The following is a 19,209-nucleotide window of genomic DNA, read 5'->3' as shown; positions in this document are numbered from 1 at the left end:
CTGCATTGGTCTACCTGTTGTTTTATAACCAGCTTTTATTTCTTCATAGTATATTCCCCGCCCATAAATGTAAAACCTTACCATTGGTTTTAATGACCCCATAGTCCCAAAGAAAGGCAATGCCAAAGAATGCTCAAACTACCGCACATTTGCACTCATCTCACACGCTAGTAAAGTAATGCTTAAAATTCTCCAAGCCAGACTTCAGCAAGACGTGAACTGTGAACTTCCAGATGTTCAAGCTGGTTTTAGAAAAGGCAGAGGAACCAGAGATCAAATTGCCAACATCCGCTGGATCATGGAAAAAGCAAGAGAGTTCCAGAAAAACATCTATTTCTGCTTTATTACCTATGCCAAAGCCTTTGACTGTGTGGATCACAACAAACTGTGGAAAATTCTGAAAGAGATGGGAATACCAGACCACCTGACCTGCCTCTTGAGAAACCTGTATGCAGGTCAGGAAGCAACAGTTAGAACTGGACATGGGACAGCAGACTGGTTCCAAATAGGAAAAGGAGTATGTCAAGGCTGTATATTGTCACCCTGCTTATTTAGCTTGTATGCAGAATACATCATGAGAAACGCTGGGCTAGAGGAAGCACAAGCTGGAATCAAGATTGCCGGGAGAAATATCAATAACCTCAGACCCTTATGGCAGAAAGTGAAGAAGAACTAAAGAGCCTCTTGATGAAAGTGAAAGAGGAGAGTGAAAAAGTTGGCTTAAAGCTCAACATTCAGAAAACTAAGATGATGACATCTGGTCCCATCACTTCATGGCAGATAGATAGGGAAACAGTGGAAACAGTGGCTGTTTTTCTGGGCTCCAAAATCACTGCAGATGGTGATTGCAGCCATGAAATTAAAAGACACTTACTCCTTGGAAGGAAAGTTATGACCAGCCTAGACAGTATATTAAAAAGCAGAGACATTACTTTGCCAACAAAGGTCTGTCTAGTCAAGGCTATGGTTTTTCTTGTGGTCATGTATGGATGTGAGAGTTGGACTGTGAAGAAGGCTGAGTGCTGAAGAATTGATGCTTTTGAACTGTGGTGTTGGAGAAGACTATTGAGAGTCCCTTGGGCTGCAAGGAGATCCAACCAGTCCATCAGTCCTGGGTGTTCACTGGACTGATGTTGAAGCTGAAACTCCAATGTTTTGGCCACCTGATGCGAACAGCGGACTCATTTGAAAAGACCCTGATGCTGGGAAAGATTGAGGGCAGGAGGAGAAGGGGACGACAGAGGATGAGATGGTTGGATGGCATCACCGACTCTATGGACATGGGTTTGGGTAGACTCTGGGAGTTGGTGATGGACAGGGAGGCCTGGCGTGCTTCGGTTCATTGGGTTGCAAAGAGTCGGACATGACTGAGCGACTGAACTGAACTGAAGTACACATTTGAATATAGGTATCATAATCTGTTTAGCCTCCTCTGATGAACATCGGGTTGTATCTAAATCTTGCAAAAAATAAAGGTATAATAAATTTCCTTTTGTACTCATCTTTGAGTACTTAATGCCCTGATCAGGTTAGCACAAATAATTAGAAGGGGGAATTGTTAGGTTGTGAGATATGTATGTCTAGCTTTCTGATACAAATTGCCAGTATATCCGCCCCAAAAAAGGGGTACTAATTTACAAACTCAATGACAACTCATGAGCATTAGTAGGAAATTATATCTCCGTATTGTTTTTTAAATTTCTTTCATTACAAGTGTCCATTAAAATGCAGTTGGACTCTCTAAGGCCTGAAAAAAGTTTTTTCATGCCACCAATATTTGCCTGCAGAGTAACCCATAGAACAGTTACTTCTGCCAGGTTGTCCCATTTTTTCAAATTATTCTGTCCAAAAAAAAAAGTTTAGAGAGTATCTGGTATGGCTGTATATCAATGATTGGGTACTTCATTACTAGAATTAACAAAACAGTGTTGTTTTTATTTCACAGTCTTTTTTAGATTTGCAAATGTATGCCTCTTGCTCCCATTTTAATTCTTCTCCCTCTATAACCTCTCTTGTGTGGACCTTGTCCCTTTATTTTTTCTCTCCTTCCCACGATTGTCAGTTTCCTAAATGTTTGCAGCACTAGAAAGTGAAAGTATTGGAATCTTTTGTCAATTCATACATTTTCTGCTGTAGCAAAAGAAGCCTGGCAAGAGATTTTATTTCCCCTTTAGTCTCCATTAGCAGTACTCCATTGCCCTTCTTTGAATTCTGTCTTAATTTTTTGTTCCCATTAAGTTTTAGTACAGGACCTACTCCTTGACCTTTTGCTACTCAGAAAGAAGTGCTTTTCTTCAAGCAAGGAGGCACTTAGAACTTTCTTGGTATTTGTGATCTCCAGTTTCGCAAGAGATGTGTAGTTTCTTTACGCTTTTAACTCTGTCCTCCTTGTCCTTTTCCTTACCCTCTCTCATTTCCTCTTCAAATGAAAATGTTTTATTGACCAAAGGATATGATTTTTTGAGAGGATCTGTTGCTTTTCAAAAGTAACAGCAACTGCAAAATTAATCTACATCCTTCTTAAGGAAGTGGGAGGAATTTCCAAGTATTCAGGTGGAATTCCTAAATGTTTGCTGTGGTCTCCTGCTCTAATTTGTTGCTGTCTGCCATAACTATTCCTGAGGCATTGTGCCAACAGATGGCATAGATGCAGCTGAAAGTTCATGGGTCATTGGCTTCCAGAGGAGGTGTGGCTCTTTGGGTGGTCCAGCACACCAGTAATACTAATCTATTTTTCTAGATTACCTCCACAGAACCTTGAAGGATAAAGGATTTCAATGAATGTGGAAAAGACTTTGAACTTTCTTTTAATTTATGTATGCTGACAGAAACGACTTTTATAGGCTAAAGTTTGGAAGTATTGATGTAACCTCATTTGCCTTTGGTATGAAAAAATAGAAAGAGCATTAGATTTGAAGTTAAACCAACCCGAGATTGAGTTCTGGTTGTATTGCTTTACTTGTCATATGTCCCTGTCTCTCAGGGAATGTAGAGTTAAATGGGAAACAGACAAGAAAAAATTTTCCTGGGCGGGGGTGGGAACTGTTTTAACAAGAAACTTGCACATGGGTGTATGTGCAAAGAGCTCTTAAAGTGTCCAGTAGAGACAGAAAAGCCTTTCCAGAGGACTTAGCACGTGAACTGAGACTTGAGTTTATGAAGCTGGGTGGGAATGGAGAATATTAATACCTCTCCAACTACTTACAGGGTTTCATGAAAAGTAAAGAAATAATGTTTATAAATAAGTGCTTGTAAACTTTACAGCCCCCCAAAGATTATTATTGTTATTATTTTTTCTTAATGTTAACTTAAAATAATTTGAGTGAGATCTTTTAAGGGAAGCCAAAATAAGAGAATTTCTCTTCTTCACTTTAAAAATCTGACAGTCATTTTGGTTTCTTGATTTAACTAGGAAATGTTGGTAGTTGATTTCAGAACACTCACTTGTAAGATTTGCCTCAATGGCTGTTGAGATAAGTAGGCCTACGCTAAATATTTTTATAATAGCTTCTTTGAACTCCTAAGACTCAGGGTTGATTCTAGATAGTTCAGGAGTGTTATCTATGTAGAATAAAAAGATTTACACACCCACTAAGATGATTAAAATAAAAAAGACACACATAAATAGTGGTAAGGATGTGGAGCAGTTGGAACCTTCTTTGATTGCTGGTAGGATTGTAATGTGGTGCAACCACTTTAGAAAACAGTTTGATAGCTCCTCAAAAAGTTAAACATCACCTTATGATCCAAATTTCACTTCTAAATATATGCCCTAGAGGAATTAGAGCTTATGTCCATGTCAAAACTTACACACAAAAGTCCATAGCAGTATTATTTATAATAGCTAAAAAGGGGAAACAGCCATCAAAGATGAAAGGCTAAGCAAAATGTACTGTGTCCCTACAATGGAATATTCTTTGGTCATGAAAAGTAATTAATTACTGATACATGCTTCAGTGTGGATGAACCTTCAAAGCATTATGCTAAGTGAAAGAAGCCAGTCACAAAAGAACATATATGTTTGCATTTGTGTGAAATATCCAGAATAAGCAAATCAATGAAGACAGAAAGTAGATTAGTGGTTGCCAGGGGCTAGAAGGAGGAGAGAATGGCAATGATAGAGGGTGACTGCTAATGGATATGGGTTTTTTGGGGGGCTGATAAGTATGTTCTAAAATTAGATAGTGATGTTGGAAGGAGAAGGAAGGAAAAAGGAAACCACCCTACAGAGATATGGATCTGAGGTTATTTTTCCAGCCTCATTTCCCAAGATCCAAAAGTAGTTGACGGGTGGGATATTACTTGTATAATTCTTCATACAAACCCAGGAAATAAGTTAAAACACTTATCTTTAAATTCTGATTGTGAAACACCAAAAATATATGTGAAATTTACTTGCACACACACACAAAAAATAGAAGAGTTAGGGTTGCTACATTTTGAGAGGCCGAGTGAATTTTTCAGACATTATTGAGACAAATGAAGCCTATTTCAATAGAAAGTGCTGCTGTGCCACCCACTCCCCCATCCCCCCGTCCTTCCACCGGTTGTATCCAGAAAGCCATTTTCATCAGAAGATCTGGCAGATGAGGGAGTTGCTGCCTAGTTGCCTTTTGGATTTTTCTGGGTGAAAGATCCCAAGGGAGCCTGGGGACTGCATGCTGATCCAGCCGCTCACGTCATGTATCTATTTAAACATTTAATTTGGGGAGAAAGCCAGAGGAATGAACTTAATATAACTCTGTGTTGTTTTTCTTTCCAGGAAGGAGAGCAGTTTGTGAAGAAAATTGGTGGTATTTTTGCCTTCAAGGTGAAAGATGGCCCTAAGGGTGAAGAAGCCCCCTGGGTGGTGGACGTGACGACCAGAAAGATCAGTGCTCCCTAACTCAGGTCAGTGCAGTGATGACTTCGTTGATAGGAACACTGACAAGTTCACAGAGGAAAATGGGGGCCTGCCTTGGTGTCCCCAAAGGGCTGGCTTTCGAGTTATAGAACCTTGTCAAAGAACTGGGCAATCTTTGGGACTAGGATAGGTCCCAGCTGCTTCTTCCCAAAGATTGAGAGGCTCCATCACTGTGGCTAGCCTTATGCTTTGGAATTACACAAACTTGGGTTTAGAGTCCTGGTCCTGCCACTCACAGATTTTGGCCTTAAAAATTATTTCACTTCTCTGAGCTTTGTTTTTTACATTTGTAAATGGAAGTAATAAACGGTACCTATTGCATAGGATTCATCTGCAGATTAAGAGAAATAATGATCTCCTAATTAACCTGTGAAGTGCATGGTTCAGTGTATGGCTATATGTCCTCAGAGGATCTAACTGTACCTGCTGTCTCCACTTCATCTCATCCCAGGCTTTCTTGAACCTGCTCCAGTCAGCTTTTGTCAGCTCATCATTATCCCATAACGGTTCTCGTCAAGGTCACAAGTATTCACTGTGCTGCTAGCTTCAGTGGTTAATTCCCAGCCCTTATCATATTACTCTTCTAGGCTTTCTTCCTCCTATTGGCTGTTCCTTCTTGGCCTCTCTTCCCATTTTTTTTTTCTCATCTCTAAGTATGTAAATATTGGTGTGCTCTAAGGCTCAGTTCTGTCTGTATTCACTCCTTGGGGCTCTCATCTAATTTCATGCTTTTCAAACCATGTCTACACTGGTGACTCCCAGGTATCTTCAGTGTGAACTCAAACACTGAACTCCAGGTATATATTCAGCTGCTTAACTAATGAGTTTACCTGTATACTTAATAGGTTTCTCAAAGCGAATATGTCTGAATCCAAACTGTTCATCTTCCTTCCACTCCCCTTTAATTGTGTTCTCCTTCCACTGTCTTCTCCATCTTGGTAAACTGCTCTTCTGTCTTACCAGTTCCTCAGTCTAAAATCCTTGAGGTCATGCTTGGCTCTTCTTCTTTTTGTTTTTTGAAATTGAAGTATAGTTGATTTACAATGTAGTGCCAATCTCTGCTCTATAGCAAAGTGACTCAATGTACACATCTATACCTTCTTTAAATGTTCTTTTCCATTACAGTTTATCCCAGAGATTGGATATAGTTCTCTGTGCTGTACAATAGGACCTTGTTGTTTATCTATTCTAAATGTAATAGTTTGCATCTATGTTGACTCTTCTTTTGCTCACACTCCACAGTCTAATCCACCAGCAAATTATTTCCTCTACTACTGCCACCTTGGTCCTCCATCATTTTTGCCTGATCTCCATTTCTAACCTTGCCCCCTATAGGTTCTTCTTCACACACACCAGCTGGAGTGATCGTTTTAAAACTCAGATTCTCACCCTTCTCGGCTCAAAACCATTCAGTGACTTTCAACTCAGAGTAAAAGTTAGAGTTCTTACCATCACACCACATAATTGGCCCTAGTCTTCTCTTTCTTACTACCTCTTCCTCACTTTGCTCCAGTCACACTGGCCGCCTTGCTATTGCTTGAACATGGGGTGTTCCCAGTTCAGGAGCTTTCTACTGCCTGGGATTATCATCCCTCAGATATCCTCATGGCTGGTCCTTTTATTTCCTTTGGATTTTTGCCCAAATGTCACCTTCTCAGTGAGACTTTCCCTGGCCACACTTCTAAATCACACCTCATTACCATGCCCTATTGTCCTTTTCTGATATATTTTTCTTTTTAGCACTTACCTCCATCTGATATACCAAATCTTATTTATTTGCTTATTGTCTATCCCCCACTAGAGTTGTAAACTGCGTGAAGGCAGAACATTTGCCTCTTAGGCTCACTGCTGTATTCACAGTACCTAGGATAATACCTGATACCTAGTAGGCCTTCAATAAAATAGATAATAAAAATGAGCAGCAGAATGAATGAGTGATGCTTAGTAAGCATTCAGTAAATGGTAGCTATATTATATGCTATGTTTCTGTCCTTGGAGAGAGCCTGTTACAGTTAAGAGATGTGAGGGATAAGAACTAGCTTCTTAGAGGGCTATACTATGAACTTGGAAAGTGATTTAATATATAATCTATCCATTAAAACTTTTTGAGTAGAAAAGAAAAGTCAGAACTGCATTTTAGAGGATGAAGTTGCTGCATTAGACCTGATGAATTAGAAAGGAAGAAATCAGAGGCAGAGAGCGCAATTAGGAGGATGGATGATACCACCATCTAAGTTAAGCAAAAAGGATAGCGCAAGTGTTGGCAGTAAGAAAAAAGGATGTTGTTACATGGCAGTTGCCAGGAGTGTTTGGAGTGAAATTGATGGTACCTGGAGGCTGTAAAGTAGGAGGTCTGTCAAAGATGGTAGAGTTCATTGGTGGTGGCGGTTTAGACCCTGTGAACCGTATCCTACCAGGCTCCTCTGTACATGGGATCTCCCAGGCAAGAATACTGGAGTGGGTTGCCATTTCCTTCTCCAGGGGATATTCCTGACCCAGGGATTGAACCCGGGTCTCCCGCATTGCAGGTAGTCTCCTGCATTTCAGGCAGATTACTTGCTGACTGAGCCACCGGGGAAGCTCAGAGTTCATTAGTTAGTTAGTTAGTTCAGTCGCTCAGTCGTGTCCGACTCTTTGTGACCCCATGAATCACAGCACGCCAGGCCTCCCTGTCCATCACCAACTCTAGGAGTTCACCCAGACTCACATCCATCGAGTCAGTGATGCCATCCAGCCATCTCATCCTCTGTCGTCCCCTTCTCCTCCTGCCCCTAATCCCTCCCAGCATCAGAGTCTTTTCCAATGAGTCAACTCTTTGCATGAGGTGGCCAAAGTACTGGAGTTTCAGCTTTAGCATCATTCCTTCCAAAGAAATCCCAGGGCTGATCTCCTTCAGAATGGACTGGTTGGATCTCCAAGAGTCTTCTCCAACACCACAGTTCAGAAGCATCAATTCTTTGGCGCTCAGCTTTCCTCACAGTCCAACTGTCACATGCATACATGACCATTGGAAAAACCATAGCCTTGTTCATTACCACAACATAATTGAAGAAGGTCCCGGAGGAGAGGATGACATCATGAACACAGGTGGAAGGAGGGTTAGCCTTAGCAAGGAGGGAGGGATACTTCTTTCTTTGAGAGGGTAGAGAAATACTCAGGGGCATTTTGAGGTACGGAGGAGGTTGACAGAGTTCTTAGAATAGAGTTCAGAGCTTGGAGAAAATATTAAGAGCAGTGTTATGTGCACTGTTGAATAAGGAATTAACTAGAGATTAATGAAGGAAAAGCTGAGCGGCAGTGAGGGCACCAGGTGTGGGCAGCATTTTTTTTCTCAAAATGAGTGGGCAGAAAAATAATTACACTTGACTTCTATGACCTCCCATCTAACATAATGTAGGAAGGAAAACTAATGTTTCATCTAGATTCTAGCTTCAAGAAATAACAAGAACTTTTGGGAAATAATGCCGAGTTTTTAAATGACTGACGTTTAATGGTTACATCAGGATTATAAATTGATATGCCTAGACAGATTTAGTTTTTAGAGAAAATTTTTCTTATTTTGTTATTAGTGTTTGTTTTGAAAGGTTATATGCTTATGGAAACGTACTAAAAATTTCAGAAAAACCATGTTCTCTGTATATGGACTCTGGTAGTGAGCTCTCCCCACATTAGGTGCCCCAACCCAAACCTGCAGGAATTTTACTCTGAATTTCTGCTGAAACTGATACTTGTTGGCAGCCGGGAGTGGTGTTGAAATATGGACTTACCAGTAAAAGCTGCCACGGGAAATTGCCAGCTCTTTTTACATCATCCAACAAATGACCATTTGTTAGAGATCAGCTATGTTAAAGCATTAATAACCTGTCCTAGTTTGAACCGACATCTGAAAGAGAATTGTTAATTCTTTTGACATGTACATACTGTTGAGAGGTTTACTTTCTGCAAACATAGTAAGATTTGCTTAAATGTATTTCACTTGCCTATATTCTAAGAGCTTGGTAATGATACAGATGGTTGTATCAAGGACTTTTAGATTTTGTACATTTTCCATACTCCTTTCTTGCTGCCTGGGTGCTTCTCTATCAGTTATGCCCTTCCCTCCTCTCCTTTGAAACAACTCACATAGCATGTCTCCAGGAAGCCAACACTGATTAATTTAATATGACATATTATTCTTTCATTCCTATAGTCTGCCCCCTCAGCACCTACCTGAGTTCTCAACCCTGCCCCTTTGTGGGGAACATGATATAGAGAGCCTCAGAGTCTCCCATCCCCAGTGTACAGGAGAAAGAGCACAGTCGTTGGAGATACCCAAACCTGGGTTCAGACCTTGGCTTTGTCATTCATTAGATATAAACTTTTCCTGAGTCCAACTGTCTCACCTAGAAAAAGGTGAGAATACTGTCTGTCTGTGGAGCAGTTGTGGGGATTAAATGAGATAAGGTATGTAAAGCCCCTAGCATGGTAAGTGCTCAGTAAGTCATTACTTCCTTCCCAACCTATAAATTAAACATTAATTTTGCTTAAATGTATTGGAATTGCCTGTGATTCTTTAAAAGGACATAGGGAGCCGAGGAAGCATCTGGGATGCATCAGATGCTGATGAATTGGTGAAGGCCTAGTGAAAACTGAGCTGTTGAATGTTTGTATTTTTCCTGTAACAAGAGGAGCCATATAACTTAGGAGCTGGGAGTGTAGGCTTTGGCAGCAGGAATCTGCTTCCCTACCTAGCTCAGTCACTTACTAGCTGTGTGACCTTGAGCAAGCTGTTTGACCTCTCACCCTTATAGGGTTATTATTAAGATCCAATGAGTCCAAGTATGTGAAGTTCTCAGCATAGTAAGAGCTCAGTAAGTGCTGATATAATAACAGCAGCAGCAGCAGCATTTTATTTCCTAAAGTCACTAGGAGTTCTTTCTTGGAATATTAAAATCTAATCCAACTGTAAATCAAGTCCAGCTATCTCAATTTGCTAGCTTTTCTTTTTTTTTCTCCCTGCTCTTTGATGTTATATATCTACAAGGGAACTGGTTTTTCCAGACTGGAAATACTTGAATTTTTAAGACTACAGACCTTTTTTTCAAGTAATAAGAGAAAATTTAGATAGAGGCAGAGATGGAATGGCCATTGAGACACAGTCTTTTTAGGGGTTATTTCTGCATCCTAAGATGTAAAAGAAAAATGTTTAGTTTTGAATATTGTTTTAGTTCCTTAATAAAAGGACATGCTATGCTTTAATAGTTTGCCCCCATCCCAGTCTGTTTGTACTGCTGTTTGAACATACCACACCTGGGTGACTCAAAAAAACAGGAATTTATTTGTCATAGTTCTGGTGACTGGAAGTCCAAGATCAAGGCATCAGCATGGTCACCTTTTTTGAGTATCCTCTGCTTGGTTCATAGCCAGTGCTTTCTTGCTGTGGGCCCACATCGTGGAAGGGCTCAGGGTCTCTCTGGAGCCTCTTTATAAGGCATAAATCCCATTCATAAAGGCTCTAACCTTATGACACCCAAAGGCCCTCCCTGCTAATACTATCGCACTGTTGTTCAGTTGCTAAGTTGTGTCTGGCTCTTTGTTACCCCATGCACTGCAGCATGCCAGGCCTCCCTGTCTCCTGGAGTTTTCCCAAGTTCATGTCCATTGAATCCATGATGCTATCTAACCATCTCATCTTCTGCCGCTCTCTTCTACTTTTGCTTTCAATCTTTCCAGCATCAGAGTCTTGTCCAGTAAGTCGGCTCTTTGCATCACGTGGCCAAAAGTATTGTAGCTTCAAATTCAGCTTGAGTCCTTCCTGTGAATATTCAGAGTTGATTTCCTTCAAGATTGACTGGTTTGATCTCCTTGCTGTCCAGGGGACTTTCAAGAGTCTTCTCCAGCATCACAGTTTGAAAGCATCCATTCTTGGCTCTCAGCCTTCTTTATGGTTCAACACTTACATCTGTACATGACTACTGGAAAGACCATAGCTTTGACTATATGGACCTTTGTTGGCAAAGTGATATGTTTTAATATGCTGTCTAGGTTTGTCATAGTTTTCCTTCCGTGAAGCAAGTGTCTTCTAATTTCAGGACTGCAGTCACCATCCACAGTGATTTTGGAGCCCAAGAAGAAAAAATTTGTCACAGCTTCCACTTTTTCCCATTCTATTTGCCATAAAGTGATGGGACTGGATACCATGAACTTCATTTTTTGAATGTTGAGTTTTAAGCCAGCTTTTTCACTTTCCTCTTTCACCCTCATCAGGTGACTCTTTAGTTCCTCTTTACTTTCTGCCATTAGAGTGGTATCATCCGCATATCTGAGGTTGTTGCTATTTCTCCCAACAATTTTAATTCCAGTTTGTGATTCATCCAGTCCAGTATTTTGCATGAAGTACTCTGCATATAAGTTAAATAAACAGGGTGACAATATACAGCCTTGTTGTACTCCTTTCCCAGTTTTGATGCAGTCAGTTGTTACAGATAAGGTTCTAACTGTTATTTTTGGCCCACATACAGGTTTCTCAGGAGACAGGTAAGATGGCCTGGTATTCCCTTCTCTTTAAGAAATTTCCACCGTTTGTTGTGATCCACAGTCAAAGGCTTTCACGTAGTCAATGAAACAGAAGTAGATGTTTTTTGTGAAATTCCCTTGCTATCTCTATGATCCAAGAAATGTTGGCAATATGGTCTCTGGTTCTTCTGCCTTTTCTAAACTCAGCTTATACATCTGGAAGTTCTTGATTCAAATACTGGTGAAGGTTACCTTGAAGGATTTTGAGCATAACCTTCTAGCATGGGAAGTTAGTGCAATTGTCCAGTAGTTTGAACATTCCTTATTTAGCACTGCCCTTCTTTGGAATTGGGATATAAACTAATCTTTTCCAGTCCTTTGGCCACTGCTGGGTTTTCCAAATTTGCTGACATCTTGAGTACAGCACTTTAATATCATCCTTTAGGATTTGAAATACCTCAGCTGGAATTCCATCCTCCACTAGATTTGTTGGTAGTAGTGCTTCTTAAGGCCCACTTGACTTCACACTCCAGGATGTCAGGCTCTAGGTGAGTGACCACACCATTGTGGTTATATGCATCATTAAGACCTTTTTTGTATAGTTCTTCTGTGTATTCTTTCCACCTCTTCTTAATTTCTTTTGCATCTTTTGTGTCCTTACTGTTTCTGTCCTTTATCATGCCCATCCTTGCATGACATGTTCCTTTGATATCTCCAATTTTCTTGAAGAGAGCCCTAGTCTTAGCCATTCTATGGTTTTCCTTTATTTCTTTGCATTGTTTATTGAAGAAGGCCTTCTTATCTCTTCTTACTTTTCTCTGGATCTCTCCGTTCACTTGGTTATATCTTTCCCTTCCTCCTTTGCCTTTTGCTTCTCTTCTTTCCTCAGCTATTTGTAAAGCCTCCTCAGACAACCACTTTACTTTCTTGCATTTCTTTTTCTTAGGGATGGTTTTGGTCACCACCTCCTGTACGATGTTATGAACCTCTTTCCATAGTTCTTCAGACACTTTGTCTCCCAGATCTAATCCCTTGGATCTTTTTATCACCTCCACTGTATGACCATAAGGGATTTGATTTAGGTCATACCTGAGTGGCTTAGTGGTTTTTCCCACTTTCTTTAGGTTAAGCCTGAATTTTGCTGTAAGGAGCTGATGATCTCAGCCACAGTCATCTCCAGGTCTTCTTTTTGCTGACTATATAGAGCTTCTCCATCTTTAGCTGCAAAGAATGCAATCAGTCTGATTTTGGTTAGGGCATAGGTTTGGGTTACTGTGATGTTGAGTGGCTTTCCTTGGAAATAAACCGAGATCATTCTGCTGTTTTTGAGATTGCACCCGTGTGTTGCATTTCAGACTCTTTTGTTGGTTGTGAGGGCTACTCAATTTCTTCTAAGGGATCCTTGCCCACAGTGAAAGAAAAGAAAGAAAGAAAGTGTTAGTTATGTCCGGCTCTTTGTGACCCCATGGACTGTAGCCTGCCAGGCTTCTCTATCCATGGAATTCTCCAGGCAGGAAAACTGGAGTGGGTTGCCATTTCCTTCTCCAGGGGATCTTCCTGACCCAGGGATCAAACCCAGGTCTCTTGCATTGCAGGCAGTTTCTTTACCATCTGAGCTGCCAGGAGTAGATATAATGGTCATCTAAATTAAATTGGCATAAAAATGTACTCCAGTCCATTTTAGTTCACTGATTCCTCAGACGTCAATGTTTGCTCTTTCCATCTCCTGTTTGACTACTTCCAATTTACCTTGATTCATGGACCTAACATTCCAGGTTCCTATGCAGTATTTTTCTTTACAGCATCGGATTTTACTTTCACCACTAGACATATCCACAACCGAGCATCTTTTCCACTTTGGCCTAGCTGCTTCATTCTTTCTGGAGCTGTTAGTAATTGCTTTTCCACAGTAGCATATTGGACACCTATCCTTGGGGGGGCTCATCTTCCAATGTAATATCTTTTTGCCTTTTTTTATTGTTCATGGGGTTCTCCTGGCAAGAACACTGGAGTGGTTTGCCATTCCCTCCTCCAGTGGACCACGTTTTAGCAGATCTATGACCCGTCTGTCTTGGGTGGCCCTGCACGTCATGGCTCATAGCTTCATTGAGTTATGCAAGCACCTTCACCTCAACAAGGCAGTGATCCATGAAGGGGACTATCACATTAGGTATTAGGATTTCAAAATAAGAGTTTGGGGGTATACAAGCATTCAGACCATATATGGCAAGTCCTATCTTTTTTTTTTTTAATTAAGGGACAGATTAACTATTGTGCCATGATTTGATATTATTACAATTATTAGTAGTAATACTATTAGAGTACTATTTTTATACAGATTACCCAAAGAACTGACTTCTGGAAATTCTGATTTCTTGGTGAAATTTTCCTTTTGCATTTGAAACTTCTCTTTTGTCCAAGGAAGAAATGGCTGGTTTAGCAATGAGGTTAGAGTCTTTGTGGTATGGCCTTTTTTCTTTGATTATACTATTAAAATTGGTATTTTTAAAACTTTGTTTTTATATAAGTAATATATACTCAAGTGCAAACAAAATGAAAAATTACTCTCCTATAATCCCACCCATCTATATCATGAGTTCACAAATGATGGCCTATGCGCCAGATTCATCCCACCACCTGTTTTTTTTTTAAATTTTGTTTTGTGTCAAAGTTTTCTGAAGTTTAGCCCATAAGGAAGGGTATAAATCTGAGTGTTTACCTGATGCTGCTAAGTTGCTTCAGTCATGTCCGACTCTGTGTGACCCCATAGACGGCAGCCCACCAGGCTCCCCCGCCCCTGGGATTCTCCAGGCAAGAACACTGGAGTGGGTTGCCATTTCTTTCTCCAATGCATGAAAGTGAAAAGTGAAAGTGAAGTCACTCAGTTGTGTCCGACTCTTAGCAACCCCATGGACTGCAGCCTACCAGGCTCCTCCGTCCATGGGATTTTCCAGGCAAGAGTACTGGACTGGGGTGCCATTGCCTTCTCCGTTTAGCCTGATAAACGTTAACAAATAAATATATCTCCCAGCTCAAGATGCAAAATGTTGCCAGCACTCTAGAAACCTCCTCACACCACTTCCCATTACTATTCACTCCCAAAAGGAACCACTATTCTGAATTCTACCACCATAGGTTGATTTTATTTATTTTAGAAATTCATATAGATGGAGCCATACAATATTTACTGTTTGAGGTGTGGCTTCTTTCGCTCATCATTGTAAGATTCATTATATTTTTGCATGTAGCATTAGTTCATTTTTACTATGTGAATGCACCAGAATTTATTTATTCAGTTAATGGTTGATATATCTTTGCAGTGTTTCCATTATGGGGCCTTATAAATAAAGCTGCTGTGAACATTCTCATATGTGTCTGTTAGAGGACATACATACTTATCTCCATTTGTTATATAACCTGGAGTAGAAATACTAAGGGCTTCCCTCATAGCTCAGTTGGTAAAGAATCTGCCTGCAATACAGCAGACCCGGGTTCGATTCCTGGGTCAGGAAGATCCCCTGGAGAAGGAACTGGCAACCCATTCCAGTTTTCTTGCCTAGGAGAATCCCCATGGATAGAGGAGGCTGGCAGGCTACAGTCCATGGGGTTGCAAGAGTTGGACATGACTTAGCGACTAAACCACCACCACCACCACCAGAAATACTAAGTCATGAGCTACCATATAGCCAGGTTTTTGATATGGATATACTATTTACATTCTCCTCCATATTATATGAGAGTTTCATTTGCTCTATATTTTTGACAATACTTGGTAATGTCATTTTTTTGGTTTGTTTTTAACTCGGGTACACTGAAGTATTATTTTCATACAATAGACTCTACCTTTTTAAGATGTATAATTATATGAATTCAGACAAATGCATACAGTATTATAGTCACTACCAAAAATCAAGATACAGAAGATTTCCAAAAAATATCCTTGTGTCCTTTTGTCCTCAATCCCCTACTCTCACCCTTAGGTGCTGGCAACCACTGAGCTGATTTCTGTCCCTATAGTTTCACTTTTCCCAGAATGTCATAAACTTCCAATAGAATCATACTGTTTGCACCTTTTTGAGCCTGCTTCTTTCATGTATTATCAATAGTTTCTTCCTTTTTGTTGCTAATTAGTTTATCCATTTGCCAGCTGGAGTATATTTAGTTTTTTTTCCAGGTTTTGGCAATTTGCATAAAGCCCCTAATGAACATTCACGACAGGTGTGGATTTACACCTATGAGTGAGATTTCTAGGTCATATGGCATGTGTGTGTTTAGCTTTCTAAGAAACTTCCAGGCTGTTTTCTAAGGTGACTGTATCTTTTTATTTTTATTTTTTTTTTATTTTTTATTTTTTTTAATTTTATTTTATTTTTAAACTTTACATAACTGTATTAGATTTGCCAAATATCAAAATGAATCCGCCACAGGTTTACATGTGTTCCCCATCCTGAACCCTCCTCCCTCCTCCCTCCCCATTCCATCCCTCTGGGTCGTCCCAGTGCACCAGCCCCAAGCATCCAGTATCATGCATCGAACCTGGACTGGCAACTCATTTCATACATGATATTTTACATGTTTCAATGCCATTCTCCCAAATCTTCCCACCCTCTCCCTCTCCCACAGAGTCCATAAGACTGTTCTATACATCAGTGTCTCTTTTGCTGTCTCGTACACAGGGTTATTGTTACCATCTTTCTAAATTCCATATATATGCGTTAGTATACTGTATTGGTGTTTTTCTTTCTGGCTTACTTCACTCTGTATAATAGGCTCCAGTTTCATCCACCTCATTAGAACTGATTCAAATGTATTCTTTTTAATGGCTGAATAATACTCCATTGTGTATATGTACCACAGCTTTCTTATCCATTCATCTGCTGATGGACATCTAGGTTGCTTCCATGTCCTGGCTATTATAAACAGTGCTGCGATGAACATTGGGGTACTTGTGTCTCTTTCCCTTCTGGTTTTTTCAGTGTGTATGCCCAGCAGTGGGATTGCTGGATCATAAGGCATGTCTATTTCCAGTTTTTTAAGGAATCTCCACACTGTTCTCCATAGTGGCTGTACTAGTTTGCATTCCCACCAACAGTGTAAGAGGGTTCCCTTTTCTCCACACCCTCTCCAGCATTTATTACTTGTAGACTACTGTTTTGAAAATAGTTTTATTGGAATACAGCTGCATGCATTTGTCTATGTATTTTCTGGAGCTGTTCTTGTGCTACAAGTACAGGGTTGAGTCATTGCATTAGAGGTCTAGTAGTTCACAACACCTAAAATATTTAGTGTCTGATCATTTACAAAAAGTCTGCTAAGCCCTGCTATAGATAGCTATTCATCTTCTATTACCACAAATTTAATGCTTTAAAACAACACACATTTATTACCTCACAGCTTCCATAGATAAATTGGCTGAGGACAGCTTAGCTGAGTTCTCTGCATAAGGTCTTGCAGGTTGCAGTCAGGGTGTTATCCAGGGCTGGATTGTCATCTGGAGACTTGGCTAGGAAAGGGGTTTATGTCCAAGCTCAATCATGTTGCTGCAAAAGTAACTTCCTTGCCTCTGTGAGAATGATAGCTTAGTTTCTACTGGTTACAGGCCAGAGTCTGCCCTCAGCTCCTAAAGGCCAGTACCCTGCCATGTAGTCCTCTCCATATGCAGTGTGCAACTCACAGGATGAAGGCCAGCAGGAGAGTGAGGCAAATGACAAACCCTCAACTTTCTCACATTCTGCAGGCTAGAAGCAAGTCACAGGTCCTGACCACACTCGAGGGTAGGGGGTTATCAGTTCAGCACAGTCATACAGTCGTGTCTGACTATTTGCAATCCCATGGATTATAGCATGCCAGGCTTCCCTGTCCATCACCAACTCCCAGAGCTTGCTCAAACTCATTTCCATAGAGTTGGTGATGCCATCCAACCATCTCATCCTCTGTTGTCCGCTTCTCCTCCTGCCTTCAACCTTTCCCAGCATCAGGGTCTTTTCTAAGGAGTCAGTTCTTTGCATCAGGTGGCCAAAGTATTGGAGTTTCAGCTTCAGCATCAGCCTTTCCAATGAATATTCAGGACTGATTTCCTTTAGGATTGACTGGCTGGATCTCCTTGCTGTCCAACGGACTCTCAGGAGTCTTCTCCAACATCACAGTTCAAAAGCATCAGTTCTTCAGTGCTCAGCTTTCTTTATAGTCCAACTCTCACATCCATACATGACCACTGGAAAAACCATAGCATTGACTAGACACACAGACCTTTGTCAGCAAAGTAATGTCTCTGCTTTTTAATATGCTGTCTAGGTTTGTCATAGCTTTTCTTCCAAGAGCAAGTGTCTTTTAATTTCATGGCTGCAGTCACCATCTGTAGTGATTTTGGAGCCCAAGAAAATAAAGTCAGTCACTGTTTCCATTGTTTCCCCATCTATTTGCCACGAAGTGATGAGACCAGATGCCATGATCTTTGTTATTTGAATGTTGAATTTTAAGCCAGCTTCTTCACTGTCCTTCCTAGGGGAATATACAAAGGCATGCATGAACACTGGGGCAGCAGTCACAGGGGCCACCTTGCAGCCTGTGTGCCACAGTACCTATTATTAATATATTGGTCTCCAAGTTTGCAAGTTGGAATCTACAAGTTTATAAGCTTCTTCCTATATGTCTATCAGGGCTTCCCTGATAGCTCAGTTGGTAAAGAATCCACCTGCAATGCAGGAGACCCCAGTTCGATTCTTGGGTTGGGAAGATCCACTGGAGAAGGGATATGCTACCCACTCTAGTATTCTTGGGCTTCCCTTGTGGCTTCCCTGGTAAAGAATCCTCCTGCTATGTGGGAGACATAGGTTCGATCCCTGGGTTGGGAAGATCTCCTGGAGAAGGGAAAGGCTACCCACTCCAGTATTCTGGCCTAGAGAATTCCATGGACTGCATAGTCCATGGGTTGCAAAGAGTCAGACATGACTGAGCGACTTTCACTTTCACTTTATACATATATAATTGAATATGTTTTTAAATAAAACATGGGTTCATGCCTACAGTTTGTTTTGAAACTGGTTTATATAACAATCTCTTCAAGAATTTCCCATCTCTTTAAGAATTCTTAAAGAGATGGGAATACCAGACCACCTTACCTGCCTGCTGAGAAATCTGTATGCAGGTCAAGAAGCAATAGTTAGAACTGGACATGGAACAACAGACTGGTTCCAAATAGGGAAAGGAGTACATTGAGGCAGTATATTGTCACCCTGCTTACTTAACTTATATGCAGAGTACATGATGAGAAATGCTGGCCTGGATGAAGCACAAGCTGGAATCAAGATTGGCGGGAGAAATATCAATAACCTGAGATATGCAGACCCACCCTTATGGCAAAAAGTGAAGAAGAACTAAAGAGCCTCTTGATGAAGTAAAAGAAGAGAGTGAAAAAGTTGGCTTAAAATTCAGCATTCAGAAAACTAAGATTGTGGCATCCAGTCCCATCATTTCATGGCAAATAGACGGGGAAACAATGGAAACAGTGACAGACTTTATTTTCTTGGGCTCCAAAACCACTGCAGATGGTGACTGCAGCCAGGAAATTAAAAGATGCTTGCTCCTTGGAAGAAAAACTATGACCAACCTAGACAGCATATTAAAAAGCAAGGACATTACTTTGCTGACAAAGGTCTGTCTAGTGAAAGCTATGGTTTTTCCAGTAGTCATGTATGGATGTGAGAGTTGGACTATAAAGAAGGCTGAGCACCAAAGAACTGATGCTTTTGAACTGTGGTGTTGGAGAAGACTCTTGAGAGTCCCTTGGACTGCAAGGAGATCCAACTAGT

General features: G+C 40.7%; 1 protein-coding gene across 2 annotated transcripts in view; it reads left to right on the top strand.

Moving 5' to 3' along the window:
* Positions 1 to 19,209, top strand: part of SCP2 (sterol carrier protein 2) — a 201,899-nt gene that overhangs the window by 177,835 nt on the left and 4,855 nt on the right. For both annotated transcript variants that reach the window (XM_044945007.1, XR_006551909.1), the window contains exon 14: positions 4,763 to 4,890. In XM_044945007.1, the coding sequence (XP_044800942.1) occupies positions 4,763 to 4,885 (123 nt within the window). In that variant the 3' untranslated portion in view covers positions 4,886 to 4,890. The remainder of the gene's footprint in view (positions 1 to 4,762; positions 4,891 to 19,209) is intronic.

This window comes from Bubalus bubalis, chromosome 6 (assembly GCF_019923935.1).
Source record: "Bubalus bubalis isolate 160015118507 breed Murrah chromosome 6, NDDB_SH_1, whole genome shotgun sequence".
NCBI lineage: Eukaryota > Metazoa > Chordata > Mammalia > Artiodactyla > Bovidae > Bubalus > Bubalus bubalis.
The sequence above is the reverse complement of the archived record's forward strand: the minus strand, read 5'-3'. Positions and strand labels throughout refer to the sequence as shown.